The sequence below is a fragment of the Protopterus annectens genome, chromosome 12.part0, assembly GCF_019279795.1.
Source record: "Protopterus annectens isolate FY-2018-M chromosome 12.part0, PAN1.0, whole genome shotgun sequence".
Classification (NCBI taxonomy): Eukaryota; Metazoa; Chordata; order Ceratodontiformes; family Protopteridae; genus Protopterus; species Protopterus annectens.
The window spans coordinates 331,603,131-331,626,407 of NC_056746.1; the positions used below are offsets into that span (position 1 = coordinate 331,603,131).

The 23,277-nt window shown below is 41.9% G+C and overlaps 1 protein-coding gene across 3 annotated transcripts in view; it reads left to right on the forward strand.

The window, feature by feature from the left end:
• Positions 1-23,277, forward strand: part of ARHGAP17 (Rho GTPase activating protein 17) — a 1,246,301-nt gene that overhangs the window by 462,714 nt on the left and 760,310 nt on the right. For all 3 annotated transcript variants that reach the window (XM_044089406.1, XM_044089407.1, XM_044089408.1), the window contains exon 7: positions 4,453-4,567. In XM_044089406.1, the coding sequence (XP_043945341.1) occupies positions 4,453-4,567 (115 nt within the window). The remainder of the gene's footprint in view (positions 1-4,452; positions 4,568-23,277) is intronic.

Genomic DNA, 23,277 nt, shown 5'->3' on the forward strand with positions numbered 1-23,277 from the left:
ACTCTCTTTAGCAACAGTTTCTTCCTTCTGTCGTAGTTTACTCCAGGGGCAGTTGGGTCCCTGTACTACAGTTCCTTGGCTCTCTTCCTCCATTTACATTCTAATGTTTCTTGCTTACTTTCTGTACCTGAATTTTGGGAGTTCTGTCAACAAAATCTCCTTACCATACCCTTACTGATTTATTTTTCAGTGCACTATCTGCCTGTTCATATACATATGTTTTTTTTTAATAACTTGGTAGTTTTTATTTTATCCCAACACCTGTTTCCAATAAACAGTCTCACTATCTTTGGTAATCCCCATGCCTCATCATATCTTTCCATTTCAGTTTGTATCCCTTTATTTTTGTATGTAGTATTTCTGTTAGAAATGCTACATCTAAAGAAATCCCAATCCCTCTGCACCACACGCTCCAGTGGCCTCAACCTCATTACCACAATCAACAGAACATACTGGAGGGACAGGTTCATAACTCAGGGGACTGCCCTTGCTATGGAATAGACTTCCCATACATATCAAACAGAGCACCTCATTCGCCCTCTTCAAGAGAAACCTTGATGAGTGGATGGGAAATAGAAAATTCACCCCAGGGGTCACTCCACTGGCTCTACTCAACAGAGGCACTGGGAACTAAGGTCGATGGCACGATTTCAGGGTATTCCTGTGGGCTAGGTTTGTAAAGGCTCCAGGGCCCTTAGCCTAGTACACACCTATGAACCTTTGAAAATGCGCATACAACTGTTAGCCCCCCAACCCTAAGAAAAAAGGGAGAGAATTTTCCGTTCACTTCATGATCATAGTCAGCCGAGATATTTAGCGATGCAATTTAGGCTGAACAAAAAGTGTCTAGACTTCATAGGTTCATAGGTTAGTACTAAGCTAACTGCCCTTGCGAGCCATTTTAAGCCTAGCCAATTATCCCTTGTGAGACACAAACCCTGCACCTTGTGTTTGTAAGGCAAACACCTTAACCATTAGGCCACCCTCCCAACCCCTCATAATACATTTATGTATCCTTTGCATCTAAAAGGGATGGAAAGTCTATTTCCAAACTGACAATTTCAAAATGGCTGGCACACTATTTCTTTTATCAATTATCATGGCTAGAAGCACATATTAGTCCTTATGTCTAGGGACACAGCGGCCAGTGTAGCCTTCTTAACAGGGTGAGTAGATTGTCCATCGTAGGGGTTTTAAGCTCATCCTCTTTCCCACTTGTGTGAAACACTACAAACTGGGCATCACTTCTAGAACCAGGGTGCCATGGCCATCTTGCAGAGTCTGCTGCAACCCACTGCAGTGAGTGCTGTCACCTCTCCAAAGTTGAAGTCCTGGAATCATCCCATTTGTTAGTACTACTGCAGCAGTGATCCATGCAACAAAAATTAGTAGAGTTGTGTGGGGACTTAAGATAATAGAGTTAATTAAGAGAGTTCACTTTTGAAGTACAAGTTTGCCACCTTCCCTTCTTGTTCCCTTGGGGCATCCTGGAGCTGGGTGGTATATTTTCTCCCACCCACTTCTACCCTTCTACTCCCTTACATCATCATCCACCCCTATTACTGTCACCTCTCCAAAGTTGAAGTCCTGGAATCATCCCATTTGTTAGTACTACTGCAGCAGTGATCCATGCAACAAAAATTAGTAGAGTTGTGTGGGGACTTAAGATAATAGAGTTAATTAAGAGAGTTCACTTTTGAAGTACAAGTTTGCCACCTTCCCTTCTTGTTCCCTTGGGGCATCCTGGAGCTGGGTGGTATATTTTCTCCCACCCACTTCTACCCTTCTACTCCCTTACATCATCATCCACCCCTATTACTTGGCTTCAACTCTGATTTGGAGCTGGGGGAATCCAGGTTTCCAGTGTCTTTCATCTTTCTATGACTTTGAATGGGGTATACTTTATAGAGGGCCCTATCTTTGGTCTTGACAATGTCAGGGACTAGACTATTGTGAGAATCCTGTACTGGATGAGGGCAAAAAAGAACTCTAGATTAAATGGCGCAAACACCTACTACTTCCGGAAGTGCACTGACATTGCTGCTATAAAGCTGGCCAACTGGTCATGGGGGGAGGGTGCTAAGCTCTGGAAACTGAGCCATATGTTAGACTTTCTTGATGTACATGTAGTTAGTACTGCAGCAGTGACCATCTGCTATTATGATTTTCCTTACACAGTTGTGCTACCAGGACCATTAGTAAGAGTCACCGTCACACAGGTTGCACAACCTAAATGTTTGGCTACATAAAAAAACTTTTCACCAACATCACAGTAAGGATAATGAAAGCTAATACAGCAGGCCACATGTAGTAATCTGTGACCAAACACTGCACACGAAAAAAATATCAATTGTTAATAGCAGTCTTTTATTTAGAAGTTAACACAAAAATACATAGTGGAGACTTGTAGGATGCTGAACTGGAGATTAGACTCAATGTATGAGGGTGTGATGCTGACAGACAAGGTGAGAAGGATTCTTCCAAGTGGAGTGTGCTAGGATATTTTTTGGGAGCAGGGGTATCTCAACACTCCATAAAATAGAGGAATGCTCTTTATTCCCACTTGTGGCCAGTGTGGGCTTCCTTATAGAACCCCTGGTCATCTTTCTGGAAGTGATACTAAGACACAGTGTGCCTCAGTAGGGGACTCCTCCATTCTAGATTTTATTAAAAAGATATACACCTTGGCTGTGGAGGATAAATTGGTATTTGTCACTTTTGATGCAGAATATCCTTACTTAGTCCCCCATATTTAGTAGTATTGCTAGTTACAGAGTACTGTAGCAGGATCACATTCAAAGCCTCATTGCTCTTCAGATTACAGAAGACATGCTACACCTTGTGTTGGATGTATTTCCTTTGACAGTAGGTTTTACGTTTAGATGACTGACATAACAAAGGATGGCTGCCTTGACCTTGTGGTTTTATAAACTTGGGAAACCCAAAACTCAATTATCTTGAACAGTTTATTGTTAATACTGATTCATCAGTAACCAAATGAGCTTTTTGAAGGTCTGCCTTCATTCTAGGTTAAATAGGGTTAATTTGTCAGACACGTGGGTTTACAAATTTCTGCATGTACCCCCCATGGACCTGTACAGGAAACCCATATGGGTGAACTGTTCTTTACACACCATCTTGAACCCATATATATATCCTGACATTTAAAAAGACATGGGCATTCAGTAGCCATATGTTATGCCCTTAACAAGTCATTTGCATATATCCCATGGGCCCCCACTGTGTGAGGTTTAAGGTATTGCACAGTGAAGACACATGATGGGTCTTGCACTTTTAACTAAATAGTTTTCCATTGTGACCTTTTTAAACTTTGGCTTGAATTCTGTATAACCTTGGGACCTTCTGTAATGGATTGAGTTCCTAACGTTTGTATTGGACACTCGGCACCATAGTCCGCTAGTAATTGCCTGATATTCAGCTTAGTCTTTGAGTATACCTGCTGGCTACAGCCTCAGCACAGCTTGATTGGGTCTCCATTCTATCACAAGGTTTAACTTCTGGTATGTTGCCCTCAAAACCATGGTCCATCCCTTTTACAAGTATAATTCCTTTTTAGTATAGTGTTTTAAAATTCTGATGTAAAATTTAAGAATCTGAAGAAGTCTGGGTAAGACAAATGCTCTCACATGAATGTATTACAAATGTTCATAAGCTAAACATTTGGTAACATGGTCTGTATCACAGGTTCAAGAACAGCTGTCTTGAGCATGTTTATTTTCTACATTTCTTGCACAGACTTTTGGTTTTAATCTTTATCAGAGTTCTTTGTGATCAGTTTTGTCTGGTGTTACGCATGTAGGTATTTTCAATAGCAGGTATTTTCATTACTCTCTCCACACTTTCACTGTTGGCACAGTATTTGTCTACTACAGCCAGAAGTCAAGTTTTCTTGCTTAGTAGATCTGAGAAGAACTGAACTGAGTACCAGTCAGTGCTACATATATTTTAACTAAATGCACACAGACATTAGTACACATGCTAGTTCTGGAAAAACTGGCCAGAACTGATGCAGATTTACTGGAGAGTGGCCTGAATGTTTTGGTTTTCTGCTATAGTAATATCTTCCTCAAGGATCTACTGTTAAATTAGAGCTTGCTTTCACAGTTGTACTTTTGTCAAGAGAGCTTGTGCCATATATCCCAGAAATATCTTCTAAAATTTTAATACACACAAGCTTAAAGATGTATACCTTAAAAGGACTTCAAATGACTTGCAATGTTCAGCACATCACTTATTCTACTTTTGGTAAGTCTGCAGCAATTTTATTTATTTTTTTGCCTGCTAATTGTAGTATTATCTTGTTAAATGTATTCTTTGTCGTATTCTGTGACTGGTTTTATTTAGGGAAAAAAAAAACTAATATGAAATTCAAGCCAATAGTACTGTTGGATGTTGTGGCCAATGTTTGTAATTAAAATCTTTTCTCTCTAGATGCAATCAGGCAATTAAATCAAGTTCATTAGGCAATTTTCCAGCACAGCCAGGAAAAATAGAAGCACTCCGGGAAGAAATGGATGAAGCTGGTGTAAAAGTAGACTTATGCAAGGTTAGAACTGCTGTATTCCTAACCAAGCAAAATGAACTGTGGCATAAACTTTGGGAAATTGACAGTTATACTGTTTTGTTGAAAGTTTTTGGGCAGTGCTGTATATGTGAAAAGTACGAAAAAGTTGGAAGTCTAATAAATTAATCTAAATTATTTAAAAGGACTGCATAGTTGAAGTTGAAGACTGTATTTTGAAGATGGAGGATACTGTAGGAAAAGTGTGATATAGTGCTGTGTGCCTTCCAGGAATGAAGAGGTGGTAGCATTCAAGAATGTTTTGAGCACTCATTAGATCTTTGAAGTGAGGCTGGAAGACCAAGGTTGTCAGATGAGTAAGATCTTGTAATATCATTGGTAAGAGTGGTAGACATAATGGGTCAAGTGGTCCTTGCATGCTGTAAGAGAATTTTTGTAATAGTTTCTGACAGAAACCAAAGTATATGCACATATATGGTAGTGTAGATTATTAGTACAGATTCTTATACTCTGGGTACTTCAATCATTGGTTCATAACCATTTTTAATCTGTGGAACATAGATTTTTCATGCAAGCAGCAGTCATTCAGTCAGATTCCTAGACTCTCCTGGCATAATTCCAAGCTAAATTTGTTGGGAGTTATGACCACTTTTTGTAGTTTATAAGCATAAATACAAGATGTTGAGGTCTGGATGGTGAAACATAATGTACTCATATAAGTCATTAGGTGCTGTCTCGCTCATGCTGTATTGTTTCTTTTCCATAATAAGTTATAAACAAAATTTTAAGTATGTTCATATAGCAAAACGTGTTGTATCATGTCTGGAAAAAAGGAAGGGATCTGTAACAAACGTACGGAAAGTTGTTGCTTTGTGGTGGTTACAGAAAAAAACTGTAAATGCTATTCCCATGTGTTTCAGCAAGTTTTGGTATTTCTAGAGTAGAATGAAAAATTCACTAATCCTTTCAATGTAAAGATAGTTTTGTCTCTTTCAGACTGCAGGTTAAGCATTTAGTGAGATGCACTTTTGAAGATGAGGCCAAATTTACTGAATGTAAGCCCATCTTAAAGCTATTGATTATAAACTTAATTTATATTTTTTACTACAAGAACCCAAAAGTACTGCGAGATGGAACAGCTCCTCTTGCAAATCTTTAGAGCATATCTTCAGCTTATGTCTGACAAGTTTCATTTTCCCTCCTGAGTTATGCTCAGATCATCCCTTTACTTAAGGTGCCATGTCCTAGTCCTTCATCCAATTTTGTTGTAGCAAGTTGGCAAACTTTGCAATTTTGTTGTAGCAAGTAATTCGCTTTGCCTTAGGTTGGCAAATATTGGAGAGGAGTATAGTAGGGTGAAGATCAGGTGGGTATTTGCAACTGAAATCCTGGCTGTTTTGATGAGGAATTGCTAATTTCTGTATATAGCGCCTAGTTTTTTGTGTACTTTTTTATGGTTAAATAAATGTGAATGTCAAGCTTAAGGTTATTGTCAATCTCAACTCCAAGTAATTTGGTGTGGTCTGTTGGGGGGACATTGGTGTTATCATTGGCTGTAATATTAAAGTGGAGGGTGTTTTGATTGTGTTTGGTGGGTTGGAAGATGAGGAGTTTAGTTTTGTTTGGATTACGTATCACTAGGTGGGTTGCAGACTGGCTCACAGATAGAACCCGCAGTGTGAAAACAGCTGACTCCAAGTCAGACTGCCGACTAGTCACAAGTGGAGTCCCACAGGGTTCGGTCCTGGGTTCACTCCTATTTGGTATCTACTTCTCTGACATCCAGGCCAACACGAAGGGACTCTGGCTGACAAAGTTCACAGACGATTGCAAGTTGGGAGCTGTTATTAACTCCCCAAGTGATGTTGACGTCCTACAAAATGGCCTCACTGAGACCAATGACTGGTGTCAGAACCATGGCCTTAAGCCCAATGCCAAAAAATTTCGTCGTCCCCTTTGGGAAAAACCCGGTTCCCATGAATTACCGCATTGATGGTAGTCCATTGAACATAGAAGGCATTATAAGAGATCTGGGAACACAGGTTGACAGCAACCTCTCTCTTGATCACCACATTGCCACTGTGGTCAGAAAGTCCTATGTGGCACATTTCATTCCTAAAGGTTTTGCATCCAGGAAGAAAGAGGTCATTGTCTCCCTCTACTCTTCCCTCATTAGGCCAGCCATAGAGTACAATGCCCCATTTGGTATGTACCTCACTAGACACCTACAACAACTGGAGAGGCCGCAAAGGTACCTCACAAAGAGGATCCTAGACCTTAAACACTTGTCCTATATGGACAGACTCAAACTCCAACTATTCTCTGTCTTATATCGCCTACTTAGAGGCGATCTCTGCTTGACTTGCAAAGCCATGTCTGACCCAGCTCTGTTGGAAATGCTACATGTAAAGAAATCCTAGTCACTCCGCACCACATGCTCCAGAGACCTCAGCCTCATTACTACAATTAACAGAACATGCTGGAGGGACAGGTTCATAACCCAGAGACTGCCCATGCTATGGAACAGACTTCCTATACATGTCAAGCAGAGCATCTCACTGACCCTCTTCAAGAGAAATCTTGAGTGGATGGGAAATGGAAAATTCACCCCGGGGATAAGTCCAATGGCTGTACTCAACAGAGGCACCGGGAACTAAGGTCAGGTGGCACTATGCCAGGGTAATCCTATGGCTAGGCTTCTAAAGGCCCCAAGGCCATTTGCTTAGTACACACCTATGAACCTGTGAACTGTGCATCAGAAAGCCAAGTTTCGGTTGAGGAAAAGGTTTCCTGTGTGGTCTTTTGAAGTTCAGGTAGGGAATGGGCTGAGCAGATGATGGTGGAATCATCTGCGTGCTGTATGAGAGAGGCCTGTTTGGTGGCAGAGGCTAGATTATTTGTGAATATGGAGAAGAGTAAGGGTCCAAGGTTGGATCTTTGGGGAACCCCAATTGAGAAAAGGAGTTGGGGGGATGTATCATTATGCCAAACAACGAATTGCTGGCGGCGAGTCAGGTAGCTCTGAAATCAGTCTGTAACAGATTGTTCTCAATAACCTATCCTTTTCTCAGAGATGAGTTGTTTGTGAGACCATGTCAAATGCTTTAGATTGGTCTCGGAAAGTTGCATAGGAGAAATACCCATTGTTTGTATTATATAGGAAAGTGTTAGTAAAAGCAAGTAAGGCAGTAGCCGTGCTGTGGTATGGCCAGAAACCATGTTGAGTGTTTGATAGGAGGTTGTTAGTAAGGAGGTAGTCTAGAACTTGAGTGAATGCATCTCTCAAGTATTTTGGAGAGAGGAGAGAGATTTGCTATGGGCTAGTAGTTGGGGAGTTCTGTGGAGGGGCCACCTTTGTGGAGGGGTATGGTGTGGGATATTTCCATAGTAAAGGGACATAGCATTTCGATAAAGATCGGTTGATCAGGATTGAGATTGGGTAGGCTAGGGCTTCAGCTGCAATTTTTAGGTATTCACTTGGGAGATTGTCTGCTGCTAGTTTATAGTGGGCTTCAGTTTCAACAAGAGTTTTTTTGTTGGAGGTAGGAATAGGAGAAAAAGAGAAAGAAGTGGGCAGATGGCTAGATGTAGTGGAGGATGGGGGGGAGGGGGTTATCTTGTCTAGCTAGTGATAGAACGGTTTGTGTGAAGTATATATTGAAATAGGTAGTATTTTCAGAGGAGTTTGTTTTGTTTGGTGGAGGGGTACCGACTTTTCCTGGGTGGAGGATGGAGTTGATGGATGACCAGAATTGCTTGGGGTTGTATTGGGTGGAGTTAAGGGCAGACTGGTAATATTGGATTTTGTCCGGTTCTATTAGTTTTTTGACTCTATTACGTAATTCAAGGAATTTCTGTCTATCAGAGGGGGTTTTAGTTTTGCGCCAGTGATTCCAGGCTCTCTCTGATTGTTATTACTGACCTAGTGGCGTTTTGTAGCCATGGGGAGGACTGGGCTTTAACTCTAGTAAGTCTTGTGGGCGCTTGGGTGTTTAGGACTTCAAGGGAGGTGGTATTGAAAAATTGGACAGCGTCATCTAGGTTGAGGTATTTTAGAGTGGTCCAGTTGCAGTTTTTAATGATGAAGATGAATTTGTCTGGGATAAAATTTACCTTATTATATATTTGCAGATAGTTAATGGGTTTAGCCTTATATACGTGTTTTTTGAGTAGGAATGTTGGGGTATGATCACTGATCACAGAGGCTATATCCGGTAGGCAGCCAGCTATATATGATTGGGGGTTCTTGCTGTCTAGTATCCGGTCAAGAGTAGTATGCTTGTTGATATTTTTATTTATTCTGGTGAGTGACTAGATGAGTTGGGAGAAACCATAAAAGTTTAGATGGTGGACTGGATGGTAGTTTGGACAGGATTGCTAGTCAATATTAAAATCACCTAAAATTATTGCTTCTTGTGGAATATGGTTTACCCATCTGAGGAGGTTTTCTAGTGGAGGGAAGTTATGACCAGGTGGGAAGTAGTATCTGTTATGTTAATGGTTTTGTATTGGTTTACTTTTAGGTTGGTCCAGATTATTTCTTCTTTGTCAATTTGAGGGGCTGATAAGTTTAGGATTTGAAAGTTTAGAGGCTGTTTAAACATTACAGCTACACCACCCCCTTTTTTGTGCAACCAATCTGCTCTTAGTATGTCATAACATGTAGGGAGAATTTGCTCACTGGTAATGTGAGGTTTGAGCCAGGTTTCTGTCAGAACGATAATATCTGGGGAGTACAAGTCTGTTAGCGTGGAGTTCGTGGATTTTATTGGTGGTTATTTGATATTTAGGCTTAGGATAAGGAGGTCGGTTGACTTTCTGTTGGTTGTAATTTGAGAGAAGGTGAGGTTATTATACTGATTATTAGTGGTGGATTTGGAGGGGCAAGGGTTTGGGTGGATGTCACCAAGGGCAAGTTTTGTTATAGTTGAGGACATTAGTTTTATTAATGAGAGGATTAGTTTAAGTTTTGGGTTAGCTTTTTGTTTGGGTGGAGTGGGTGGTAGATAATGTGGGGGGAGAATTAGTTTGTAAAGTTTTAGGGATGCTTTTTGTTTGTGTGGTGGAGGTGATAGATAATATGGGTGGTGCATTGGGATGGTTATTTTGTTTGCGGTGCATGAGTAGTGAGAGGGTGTGTCATGAATGGTGTTGATTGTAGTTGTGCAATGGAAGTTGTTTGGTGGGAGAATAATGGTGTTTTGGTAAGATGTAATGTGTGGAAGAAGAGTGCAAGTAATGAGTAATAGGTACAGTGTGTCGAATCATGTTAGAGGAAGTTATGTTTTCACAGGCTTAGGATGCTGCTGCTCCTTTATAGCTGATGTCATCTAGGAAGAGGAAATGTAAGTAAGGTTGGCAAATTCTGTACAAGGATTCTTATGAGCTTTGTCTTTTCTGCTTAGGCCAATCCCACGACCATACGACTTGTAGTATTTGTCAGTCATTTGTCCCTAAAACCCTACATAGTTGTCTGGTAGCCCTTAAATTGTTTGTGGAAAACCAAAGGCTAAAGCATTTGGCCCTAGGTATGGAGACTGAACTGGCCATTGAGGTGGAGCCACCTAAAAAGAAGGTCAAGGTTTCAAGAACTTCTATTGGCATGCTTCTGATATTGAATGTTCCGCCAGCTGCTGGTCTAGGGGCTGAGGTAAGTCTGAAAGAACTGGCAATTTTGGCAGGTACCTTGTTGGAAGCCACCGTAGAATCTCCAGTTGGCCCTTCAGTGGAGGTTACTGTGACATCTGCCTCCGCCGATATCGACTTGGGCTTGACCAGATGGCCGCCTGCGGTTTCAGACCAGGGCTCCTTGGCCACAGGCATGACGTCTGAATGCAAGCCTTTTCCTTCCCACACAACTAAAGGCAACCCCTCTGAAGAGAAAACAGAAAACTAAACATCTGTCTACCACAACAGAAGACCAGCCAGACTGGCAGACTCTTACCCAGTCCTTGGTTCAGACCTTCATGGCCCTCAGGCCCACTGCTTCTCATACTCTAGCTTTGCCTACCCTTACACATACACCTCTCAGCTGACCTCTCCCCTGGATTACTGCTCTCCAGACGAAGACTCCCTGGAAGGAGATTCCCCACTTCAGGATATTACCTTTGGGGAAACTATCTCCAAAATGAGGGACTACTTCAAGTGGGATGCCACTCAAATGACCAAAGTGCAAAAGAGATAATTTGAACTCGTACAAATGGAATCTCTCTCTCCCGCTGCTATTCTCCCTGTGATTCCAGCTTACAAGGATGCTTTTGCATCAGCTTCTAAGACCCCTGAATCCCAGCCTCCAGCCCCTAAAAGGTCGGATAGGTTCTACAAAATCCCTGATGACCACAAGTACCTCATTAAGCCACTTTTGGCAGACCCAGCTATCATTGCATTGGCTGCAGATAAGCAATCTAGGCAGATTCCCTCCTCCTCCTCCTCCCCTCTGCCATCAGACAAAGATAGCAAAGTGACAGACTGGGGACAAAATGTACTTCATCCACCCTGGCCTTTAGGGCCATTAATTACCAGATACATGTGGTTAAATATGCCTTGGACCTAGTCTCTCAGGCAACTTCATTACTCTCTTCCTTGCCTGATTCCCATGCCAAACACCAGGTTACCTCTAAGCTCTCCTTAGCAGCACAAGGTGCCAGACATTCTATTAAATGCAGCTATAATGCTGCTGAGGCTTCACCCAGATAAGCTGCCTCAGCCCCTCTATACTGCTGGCTCAGACTACAACCCCTCCCTAATGATTTCAAAAACAAGATCTTAGATGCTCCCCTGGGCAATAAATTCCTATTTGGCAAGCAGTCTGCAGAACGATTTAAATGCTTGCAGGAAAAAAAGCAAGGAACTTCAGGACATCAAACACTTATTGGTCTCACCGGTTCCTACTATAGAAACTACCCTGCTAAACCCACCTTTGTTAGGAGAGCCCCTGGTCCTTCCTCTTCTTTCTCTAAACACAGGAAAGGGTCTAGAAAAACTTCATCTCTGAGAACTGCCTCTTCCCAATCCAACCCTAGGCAGCCCTTTCCAGACAGACCAAACAATGCATGATTACCTAAACCACCTTCTTGTTTCTACCTGCCTCTCTCACTGTCTACCTCTTTTGCAACATACCACTTCAGACCGCTAGGTCTTATCAATAGTGGAAAAAGGGTACTTTATGACTTGGCAGGAAAAACCCGTTCCAAAAGACGTACCCCTCCTTCCAAAAAAACAACTTCACCTGATACCCCAGATCATCCAAGATTTACTATCACAGGGGACCATAGGAAGGGTTTCCACAGGACAAAAGAGTCAAGGGTTTTACTTCAGGCTTTTCCTGGTCCCAAAAAAAGAGGATCATTGGAGGCCTATTCTGGACCGGTCTCTGTTAAGCCCCTTCCTGCAGGTTCCATCCTTACACGTGCTATCCCTTCAAACCCTTCTTCCACTACTGACATCCAGTGCTTTCATGGCCACGTTGGACCTGAAGGAGGCATACTTCCATATCCCCATTCACCCAGGCTACATGAGATTTTTAGGCTTTGCTGTGCCAGCCTCACACTTCCAGTTTACTGGCTTGCCCTTTGGTTTATGTACAGCACCAGTAGTCTTCACAAAGTGTCTTTCCCCAGCAGTAGCCTACTGCCGAACAAAAGACATACAAATTTACCCTTATCTGAATGACCTCCTCACCCAAGCAGAACAGGCAGGTATTCTCAGGACACACCTACAATTCACTATGTCCCTCCTTCAAAGTCTGGGGTTTACGCTTACTGTAACAAAATCCTCCCTTACTCCATCCCAAGACCAGACCTCCTTGGGCTGCAGAATAAGGACAGACTTGATGAAGGCCTTTCTTCCTCAAGACAAGGTCTCTTCTCTAAACTACTACTTCCAGGAATTACTTTCAGTAAGCCACATGTCTGCTAAGCAATTCCTCCATCTTCTAGGCTTCCTGGCATCTACTCTTCCTATGTTGCCCCTTGCCTGGTTGCACATGAGGAAGTTCCAGTGGTACTTGAAAAATGTCTTGTCCCAACACAATCACCCCCTGGAATTCCAGGTGCCCTTCCTGCCCTGCCTGAAGAAAGAGTTGAAGTAGTGGATCAAACAAATAAACCAGAACCCAGGCCTTCCTCTGCAACCCACCAAGCCAGTGCAATTCCTGCACACAGATGCATTGGATCTGGGATGGGGGGGCCACTATGAACAGTCTCAATGTACAGGCTCAATGGGAACCCTCCCTCCAGAGAAAACACATAAATGTGAGGGAAATGCCTGCTGTCCTCCTAGCTCTAAAGATGTTCTTCCATGTAATACAACCAGGTCCCCTCCAAGTCTTCACAGACACCTCTGTGATGTGGTACATCAAAAGCAGGGGGGACCAGATCCAACTTACTGTGCAGGGTAGCAGTACATGCATGGCAATTGGCCACCCAGTACAATGTCACACTGCAGGCAGTCTACATCCCATCTCAGGACAGTCATCAGGCAGATGCCCTCATCAGATCATTCTCTCAACATCATGAATGGATGTTACACAGTGATTTTTTCCTAGACATTGTCCACCAATGGAGCACCCCAAAGACAGATCTGTTTGCCTCCCTTCAGAACACACAACTACAGCTGTTCTGCTCCAGACTCCCATCCCCACTAATGTGGAAAGTGGATACCTTTTCAATTTCTTGGAAGGGGCTGTTCCTTTATGCCTTCCCCCCCTTCCTGCTTATTCAGAAGGTCCTGCTGAAAATTTCAGGACAAACCAGAAATCTTGCTGGTGACTCCCTGTTGGTCAAGGCAGCATTGGTTCCCCCTTATTCTATCTCTTGCCAAGGATAATCACCACAAGTTGCCTCACAAGGTGCACCTGCTCACACAACAGAAGGGATCTCTCATTCATCCCCATATGAAAACCCTCAGCATAACCCTGTGGGTGATAAACTTCTGATCCCTTTCAGACACCTCTATTCTGAGGATGTGCTATCTGTCCTACAGGAGGCCAGGAAACCCACTACCAGCAGATCCTATGTATCAAAATGGGAATTTTTCTCCAGTTGGTGTCTCCAAAGGCAACTAGACCCCTTCCAAGCAGATGTTCCTCTAGTCCTAGCCTATATGTGTGAGCTCCTAAAATCAGAACCTTCATACTCCTCAGTGAAAGTCCACTTCTCAGCCGTTTCAGCCTACTTTACCTATTGATCCACCCCTGTTATCGAGATTGGAGGTGAAACTGTTTGCTCCATGGGACCTGAACTTCGTACTGGAGAATCTTACCATGGGGCCCCTTTGAATTAGCAGCTTTTGCCACTTTAAAGATGGGCTCCTGGAACTGGAAGACTGTCTTGTTAATAGCCATTACTTCAGCTAGGAGAGTCTCTGAGCAGCAACCATTCATGGCCACTCCACCGCATACCATCTTCCACAAAGACAGGGTAACTGTGTACCAATCCTTCCTTCATGCCCATAGTGGTTAATGAGCTGTCCCTTTACCAATCTATCCATTTACCCACCTTTTCCCCTTCGCTGCAGAATGACAGTGAGAGAGTACTCCATTCCCTTGATGTTCACAGGCAACTGAGGTTTTACCTGGACAAGACCAATCGGCTCTTTGTCTTTTCACACCAAGGCCCCGGGGAAAGCCCACACACCTGACAGCAACCAGGCTTAAGCTTCGGCATAGGAGCCTGACGTTTGGGTCGCCTGAGGCGGAGGATCCCACATGTGAGAATACTGCAACATGGAAAAGGACATCTATGGTTATGGTAAGCTTTTACACAACTAATCCTTCTACCTTCCGCATACATGGAATTTAACGTTCCCCCTTCCCTCCATGTACTGCCTCCATGAAATGAATGTAAACTCACTCCCAGACGGATATGTGCTACTGCTTCCACGAAATTGTCTTCATCTTCAGTGTGTGCGTGCGTTGTGTGTGTGCATGCGCATTGTGTGTGTGCATGCGCATTGTGTGTGTGCATGCGCATTGTGTGTGTGCATGCGCATTGTGTGTGCGCATTGTGTGTGCGCATGCGCGTTGTGTGTGCGCATGCGCGTTGTGTGTGCGCATGCGCGTTGTGTGTGTGCATGCGCGTTGTGTGTGTGCATGCGCGTTGGGTGTGCGCGCGCATTGCGTGTGCATGTGGTGTGTGTGCTGTGTGTGTGTGCGCGCACGTTGTGTGTGTGTGCAGGGTGCTGTGTGTGTGTGCGCGCGTGTTGTGTGTGCACTTCGAGTGAGCGGTGTGTGCGCGCACGTTGTGTGTGCGTGCACACGCAAGTGCACACGTTGTGTGTGTGCGCGCACGTGTGCGCGTGCGTGTGTTGTATGTTTTGCACGTGTGCGTTGCGAGTGTGCGCGCGCGCAGGTGTGTGTGTATGCGCGCGCACACAGGTGTGTGTGGTGGGTAAGTAAAATGCCCCAATTATGGATAACTGGTACTTACAGCAGGCTCAAACCCTGTACCTTACAGAGTTTCAAGGAGTAAAGTACCTAGCTCTCAACTGTCCAGATTTTTGCCTCATAATTTAGGTTTCTTCCTCATAACACTTTGGTTTTCTGGCATGCCACTTAGGACTGAATTCATTAAATAACTATAGCCATTTAAGTTTCAGTCTTCATATCCTTCATAAAATCATAGTAATACAAAACCTTTTATTCTAACAACTTTCTAAGATTCTACAAGCAATATTTAAAATGTGTCCCTAGTTTTGGGCCTTTTTTGTGTTACAAGGTTGACAGCTATCGTTGAGTGTCTTTTTTAATAAGGAATTGAAATCTTCAGGGAAGAGAAGTTTAGTGCCATGCATGCTAAGTCTGTTTACAATGTGCAATTGTTTAGGAAATGGTATAATTATTGTGCTACATAATTTAAAACCTTTGTTATGTTGTCCATATCTTGCCTTCGTTCTTGCTGCTTGGGTTCAGAGCCAATCCTTGGCTCTGACTCTGCCGTATACTATAGCTCGAGACCTTTTACTGGCTCGAGGCTAGCCCCTATCTCAGCTTACCTAGCGGTAGTTTCCCATATCTCATTTGCCGCTTGCAGCGTCGAGATTGCAGATACTGGCTCAGGCTAATTGTTCTTTCATACTTTTTGAGCAAATAATTCCTTTTAGCTAGTTGTTTTATTATCTGTAATTTCCCTTGGCATTCTATATCTTTCCCTATTCCGTCTGAGTGACTGGTTTTGTTGTGTAAATTAACTGTTTTTCTCTCTCTCGGGCCTTTCCCATCCTTCAAACCCTTTTAAATTAGAGGGTTCTTCTAATCCTTTTTGCCTTTTCTGTAACTGTTAAGGAGTTGCCGTTTAAGTTAGAGGCTCTCCTTAGGTGGGAGTTCGCCATTTAATTTAGAGTCTCTCCCCTTGCCCTTGTCTATTTTTTTCTCTGTCTGTTTAAAATAAATAAATAATAATATATATTGTTTGCCTGTTATTGCCAATAGTTTGTCCTCTTTGACAGTATATAGCCTTAGTTATAGTACTAATTTTGCTTTATGTCCAAGGAATACTGCCAAGGATTCGAAACCTTCTGGTTTCAAAAAATGCGACTTGTGTTGCCAAAAAATGTCCCTTATGGATGTGCATGTGAGTTGTATATATTGATTGGCAGTCACCGGTCTTTGCACTCCTCTCAGTCATCCAGGAGCCTTTCAGATGATGATGTGGAGAAGGTGGTAAAGAGGCTTCTTAGGAAACCAGCACTAGCCAAAATACTTTCGGGCCCATCCCAGACAGAAATGGTGCCAACAGCCCAAGCGATATCTGTCTTGATTCCTCCTCTGACTCCGAGCTTGGAGCCGGAGTGCATCGAAGTTGTAGTGGTGGAACAGTCTGTTCCTGTAACCTCCTCTGTTCTTTTGGTTCCGACTACCGCTCCGATCTCCTCAATACCTCCTTCCATTGAGAGATCTGGGGGGGGTGACGCTCCCTCATCTGCTCCTAGGGGGGAACGGCATTGGACCCTTGTCCGACCCTACTCTCCCTCTTGGAGCTTCAGCGCAGGTCAGCTCGGCTCCTACATTGGCCTCAGAGCCATCTCCCTCTGTTCGGAGGAAGTCTCCAGCTTCTTCACGGCCGGAGATTCTTTTGGGTCGGGACTGTGATGCCTTTGAGGTGATTGAGTGTGTTGTCTACTGAGACAGCTCCACCCTCAGCTCCATTGGCTCCTTTGCCCTCGGTGCCGGTGTCCGCCTCTGAACCTCCTCTCCGCCCCAAGCATAGGGAACCCAAGCTCCCCTGAGCACCCCTCGGCGGAGGTCCCTTGGAAGAGGGCTTACAAGAGGAAGCATGTGAACTCCCCTGAGTCCTTGACATCAGACACAGACTTGGATGATTCAGAAGGGTCCCCATGGTCCCCGTCTGAAGATGTCTCTTTTTCCGACATCTTAGACATCCTTAGAGAGGTGACTAAGTCCCTTGCCCCTTCTGAAGACAAGTCTGTGTTCCTGGATGCATTTGGTTCCTGACCCTCGACCTCTTGGGTATCTCTTCCTTTCGACCCACTTTTATACGTAGTAAGTCAGAAGGCTTGGAGCTCTCCAGACACCATGGAACCAGTTCCGCGGAGGCCCAGTAAATTCATTACAGACCCTGAAGACAGGCTCTTCTTAATTAAAGGTGTTCACATTGATGCTATGGTGGTGGCAGCAGCCACCAAGAAGGAATTAGCGGAAACTTCATCTGTCCATCCACCGAACAAAGAATCTCCTATGATGGACAGATATGGGAAGCGTATGTTTTCTTCAGCGACCTTTACACTTAGGTCACTGAACTATTTGACACACTTTACAAGGCTTCAAAGGGATCTCCTCAAGGAGTTAGGAGACACCTTACAGAATCCTACACCTGCGGGAGCCTTGGACAAGGCTGCTTCTCAACTCACGACCTGACTTCAGTGGTTAACCCCTGCATGCGGCTCATTTCCTATGCAAAGAAACAAAAAAAGATGGTCACAAGTGCCCAAAGGTTTACCAATAATCCAAAATAAAGGCACAAACTGAGTAGCCAGTTCCAAAAAACAGTTTAATTCACAAATCCACCAGTGAACATACTACAAACAAAGTAAATTAACGTAGCATAAAGTGTTGTCCTAACGTTTTCGTCATATAACTTCATCAGATAAAACATCACAACCAAAAAACTTGACAGTTTAAATATAAATTTGAAATGTTTGCAACCAGTAAAAACTATGAATCAATTAAAGACCATAGATCAATAAAAATAGTCAGTATGTTTAAAGTGCTATGCTTACTAAAATAAGTACTAAAACCATATAAAATATATATAAGTTGTATAACTGAAAATAAGTACATTAATACAAGTATCCAAAGCCTGATATTATAAACCCAAATGAAATCCTTGTTAAGGGCGTCTTAAAACTGTTAAAACATTAAACAAGTTAAAATGTATATGCTAAAATGTTATATATTTACAATGTAACAACACCATCTACAGGAAAAGACAGGAAAAAGCAGGGACACATGAATCACAACCCTGAAATTATATTCCTTGTATATATTGATCTTAGGGTAAAATCGATACTGAACTCTTAAATGTATGATGTAAAATTTCTAATGTAAAGTGTGTATTATAACTTAGCAGCCCTTAATCTCAAGACGGGCTTTACAGATAACATATTGTTGAGGCCTGGGGAATGACTTGCATCTAAAACCAATTGCCAAAACAATTTCCTGTATTCTAAACGGGTCTCCTCTGGACCCACCCCTAGGGTCTGTGGATACTACCTCAATTACAAAGAATTTGAAATTAGCTTTCTCACAGGTTAAAGTGTGTTTAAATAATGCATTATTGTCATTCTTTTTCCTCATGTCGTAACCATGTTCATAAATTTTTTGTTTCAACCGCCTCTCCGTTTTACCCACATAAAATAAATCACATGATGCACACAAAGCTAGGTACACCACTCCTGAGGTGTTAAATTTGCAAACCCGTTTATATTAATATACTTGTTTCTACTTTTCAAAAATAGGGTCCCAATGTTCAACATGTTAAGCATTGAGCACAATTACCACATTTGTGTGTTCCTTTCTTGTTGCTCTCACACGTGTTATGTGAATATTTATGCATGCCTCCTTCCAAAATGTTTTTTACATTGCGCCCTTTTTTGTATGTATAATGCAGTGGTTCATCAAAAATAACTTCCAAATCAGAAATTTTTGCAAATCTAGGCCATTCAGTATTAATAACTCTTTTCACTAAGTTGGTTTCACCTGTGTATGTCATGGTGAAGGCAGAAGAAAATGTTCGCCCCTCATTGACCTGTGCGGGATCTATAATTGCCGTGTTGGTAGTAGGTAATGTTTTACCCAAAATGGGTGCAAATCTGTTTCCCCTACCATCCTTAACTTCTGTATAAATTTTTGTTAAGTCATTTGGATAACCTCTGCTTCTAAACATTACCATTATAATTTCGCTTTCATCTTCAAATTCATTGTCCAATGAGGTCATTCTGCTGGCTCTTACTAACTGACCTTTGAAAAAACCCTCTATTTTGGTGTGGTGGATGGGCACTATTAAAATGTAGATAAGAATTAGAAAAAGTTGGTTTTCTGTGTATTCTGGACTTAAATTCATTGGGTGTCCTATGTAAATTGACATCTAAATAAACCAGTTCACTGTCATTAATTTGGTATGTAAACCGCAAAAAATTAGTAGTACCAGTAATATATTCTAAAAAATCTGCAAACTTGATTTCTGAATCATTCCAGAATAAACAAATATCATCCAAGAAGCGCCCATATAAATTCCAACAATTGTGGTACTCTGAAGAAAAAAAACGTATTTGTTCTCCCAATACAAAAGGACAATGTTAGCGTAGGTGGGCGCACAATGTGCCCCCATCGCCACTCCCTTCAATTGTTTAAAATATTCACCTTGAAAAAATATAAAGTTGTTCTTTAACACCAAGTCCATCAATAATTAGACATGTACGAAATGTTTTGAAGGAAATGGTGTGACTATCTGCTAGGAATTCTTCAAACCAAAGACCTATGTCATGAGGAATACAAGTAAATAAATCGATCAACACAAAAAGTTTTATCACACTTGATGTGATCAGTGTGTTGTCGATACATCTTAACAAATCCCATCAATCTTTTAAAATACTCTAGTTCAAAATAATAGGTTTGAGTTTTAAATCTATGTATTTTGCCAAAGGTGCAGTCACTGAGCCTTCAGCCGAAACTATTGGTCTCAGTGGTGGGTCAACTAAATCTTTGTGCACCTTTGGAATGCCAAAAATTGAGGGGGCCGTAGGTTTTTCAACCTTCAAATAATTGTATGTATTTAAATCAATCAGTCCCTCAAGAAGTAAATTGTTTAAACACGCTTGTATTTTCCTGTAAGCTATGTGTATTTCATTTAATGAAACCCTAGCATAAGTTTCTTCATCATTTAAAATGTCAAGCATTTTGCCCTCATACATGATGTAATCCATGAAAACAACACCACCACCTTTATCAGGTTTCATTATTCTAACGCTCCTGTTGTTTCTACAAGCCTGCAAAATTTCCCTTTCTTCAATTGTGAGATTAGGGGTCACTCTAGTCTACTTTAAATGCTCCCTCAGTTCTTTTTCTACTAAAGATTCAAAGTTCTTCAACTGAGGGGTGTAAAGGTGGATTGAAAGTGCTTTTTCTAGTTAAAGGGTTGTGTACATGTCTCTTTTCTTGTGCTGTAAAAAATGTTTCTAAGTTTTTTTGTCTAATAAACAACTTGAGATCAACTAATAAGTTAAAAATGTTAGTCTTAACCTTTGGTATAAAAGTAAAACCTTTTGAAAATAAATTAAAATGTCCCTTATCTCGGTGCTAGTGTAATTAAAAATGTTGAATCCTCGGTAAGTACTGTTACCTTCCCTTAATATTTCATCATTAAAATCTACTTCCAGTAGCCTCTTGTTGTTGGTCCCCATCCCTTCGGTCTCTGGTGACCATAATTGTAACTGTAATTAATTACAGCTACGATCTGAGTTCAGTTAGCTGCCATTTCAGATTTCCATATGGGAGAAATGGATGCCAATATCATGTCACATAGGCTATGCAAGGCTTTTCTTAGAGGTACTACACTATTAAGACCTCCAGTAAGAGAACCTCTTCCTCCCTGGAATCTAAATTTGGTTTGACGCTTTAATTCTTCCTCCCTTCGAACCGTCTGCTTCTTGTCCGCTCAAGTTTTTAACTCGGCTAGAAGGGTCTCAGAATTACAGGCCTTATCTATTCATCCCCCTTACTTGATTTTCCATAAAGATTCGGTTTCTTTCAGAACCAACCCTTCTTTCTTACCCAAGGTATCTTCTGAATACAATCTCAATCAATCCGTAGGGCTTCCTGTGTTCTTCCTCAGTCATGGCAACAAGGCAGAGTATAAGCTTCATCAACTGGATATTCATAGACAGTTGCATTTCTATTTACACAGGAACAAGGAATTTAGAAAATCTGATCAATTTTTTATATCCTTTGCGGACAATAAAAGAGGTTGTGCATGTCAAAGTGGCTTTCAGACACTATTAAACATGTCTACAAGTTCCGTAAATAAACACTTCCAGGAAAAATTAAAGGGCACGCTACAAGGGCCTTGTCTACGTCTTTTGCTTTTCAAGCCAGGTTGCCTTTGGATTCGATCTGTGCAGCAGCTACATGGGCTAATCCTCATACCTTTATCACTCATTGCAAAGTAGATGTGGCTTCCCGGAACAGGGCATCCTTTGGTTTCCATATTCCTAAAGAGTTTTTTTCCAGTGAGCCACCCAAACAGCAAGAACGAAGTTGAGATATGGACAACATAACATAAAGAAGTTATGTACTCACCGTAATGTTCCATGTTTGTTGTCCTTGATCTCGACTTCCTTCTTGTGTCACTCCCTCCTTCCCCCTTCCTGGAGGATCGAGAGGAATCCCTTATTTTATTGGCTATACTGGCTGATTTTCCTTTATGCCATTCTTTGTGGTCAGTCTCAGTTTTTCTACCATTACCTTGTGGAAGGACCACACCTTTATATACAGGCATGCTGGGATAGGGGCTAGCCTCAAGCCAGTAAAAGCTCTCGAGCTATAGTATACAGCCGAGTTGGAGCCGAGGATCGGCTCCAAACCCAAATACCACGAAGGAGGGTGAGATCAAAGACAACAAACATGAAACGTTATGGTGAGTACAGAACTTCTTTTTACTAGCACAACAGGTAGCCTACTTGCTTTTGATGCAGCAGACCGTGGGTTCAACCCCCATACCATGTAGATGGATTGCTGATACTGTGTTGTAATTTAAGGGGGGGGGGTGCTGCAGTCCTGAGTTTGTCCTCCTTTGAGAGGAGATGCCTAGTAACTATGAACCTGTTGTCAGTTTGCCATGCATTCCCTGTTGCATTATTACCAGCTTACCATTTATTTAATGTGACATAAGCAATTTATTCTTCAAGGGTGGCAGGCACTGACTTTGTAGACAAAACACTGAAATATAAAGTTGTTTGGTAGCAGCAACCTCTTTATTAGTTACAGATCTCTTTAACGTGGAATTAATTGGACAACTTTACTTGTGTAGAGATTGTGCATATTGACTCCTATTGGTGGATTGTAACGACAGAAGTTTGAGCAGACTTGTACTGATGAAGTGTTCCGAATTGAGAATGGGCAGTTTTGTCATTATTGGTTCATATGTTTTATTTCATTGCTTACTGGAAAAATATTCAAAACTACACATTAAATCACACACTAACCAGTGATGCTGTATTGTACAAGGAATACAATTTAATTCAATCAGGAAGGTGAATCAAAGACCACATGCATGTATGCATGATCCTAAAAATATGTGCAAGGGGCCTGTCATTTGAAAACTGTCCAAAGGTAGACTTTATTTGCAACTGCCCAGATGCATTTTTTTTAATGTGGGTTTCAATGAATGTGAGTTTCAAGGTGAGTTTTAATGCCAAGTCTGTTTGCATTGTGATACTGTATCGCTTTGTTTAGCAAATATCTATCAGTGTTTGTGCTTTGAATTTAAAACTTTTAAATTTTAATCCAAACAATCATTGTAGAAGTAAAGCAGAAAATAGTATGCACACTAAGAGGTTTCAACAGTGTTTATGGTAACTGGGGAGAAATAACCAAGTAATGAGACTCTGGAATGGCTGGGTGGGGATCTGGCTCTAGTCTTAGGGCCACTCCTTTCTTCACTTTGCCAAGGCTAATTACTATGTACATGGAAAATGTTGCATTCACTGTAGTGCATAAAAGTACCCCTCAGCTGTACTCCAAACCACAGTATGACTTCTTTTTAATATGAAACTTTATTACTAAACGCTTACTATCAACAAACAAATCTTCAGTGATGAATTTCAAAACATCTAAAATACTAGCCACTGTGTGCATCTCTGATCCCCATATTACCACAGAATAAAAATATCTGGGATTCTTTTGGTTAGCATGTTAACCTTTTACTCGTGTAGACAACTTTGTTACCAAAGTGACACAGCAACTAAAGATGGTCTACAGCATGTCAAACTATAACAATTGAAACATAGCTAGCTCTTCCCTTAAAGGTTTTAATACCTTGTCTGGAATATGCTCTACCCATTATGTTTTCATTCCATCCATGCGTCCTCAACCCCTTTTTCATATATTTGCACATGGGGTCAGTGTATCACTTCAATAATGACAATCACCTTAGAGCCATTGTAAACACCACTGGCTGGCCAACCTGACATTTTTGCTCTTCCGTACCACCCATACAGAG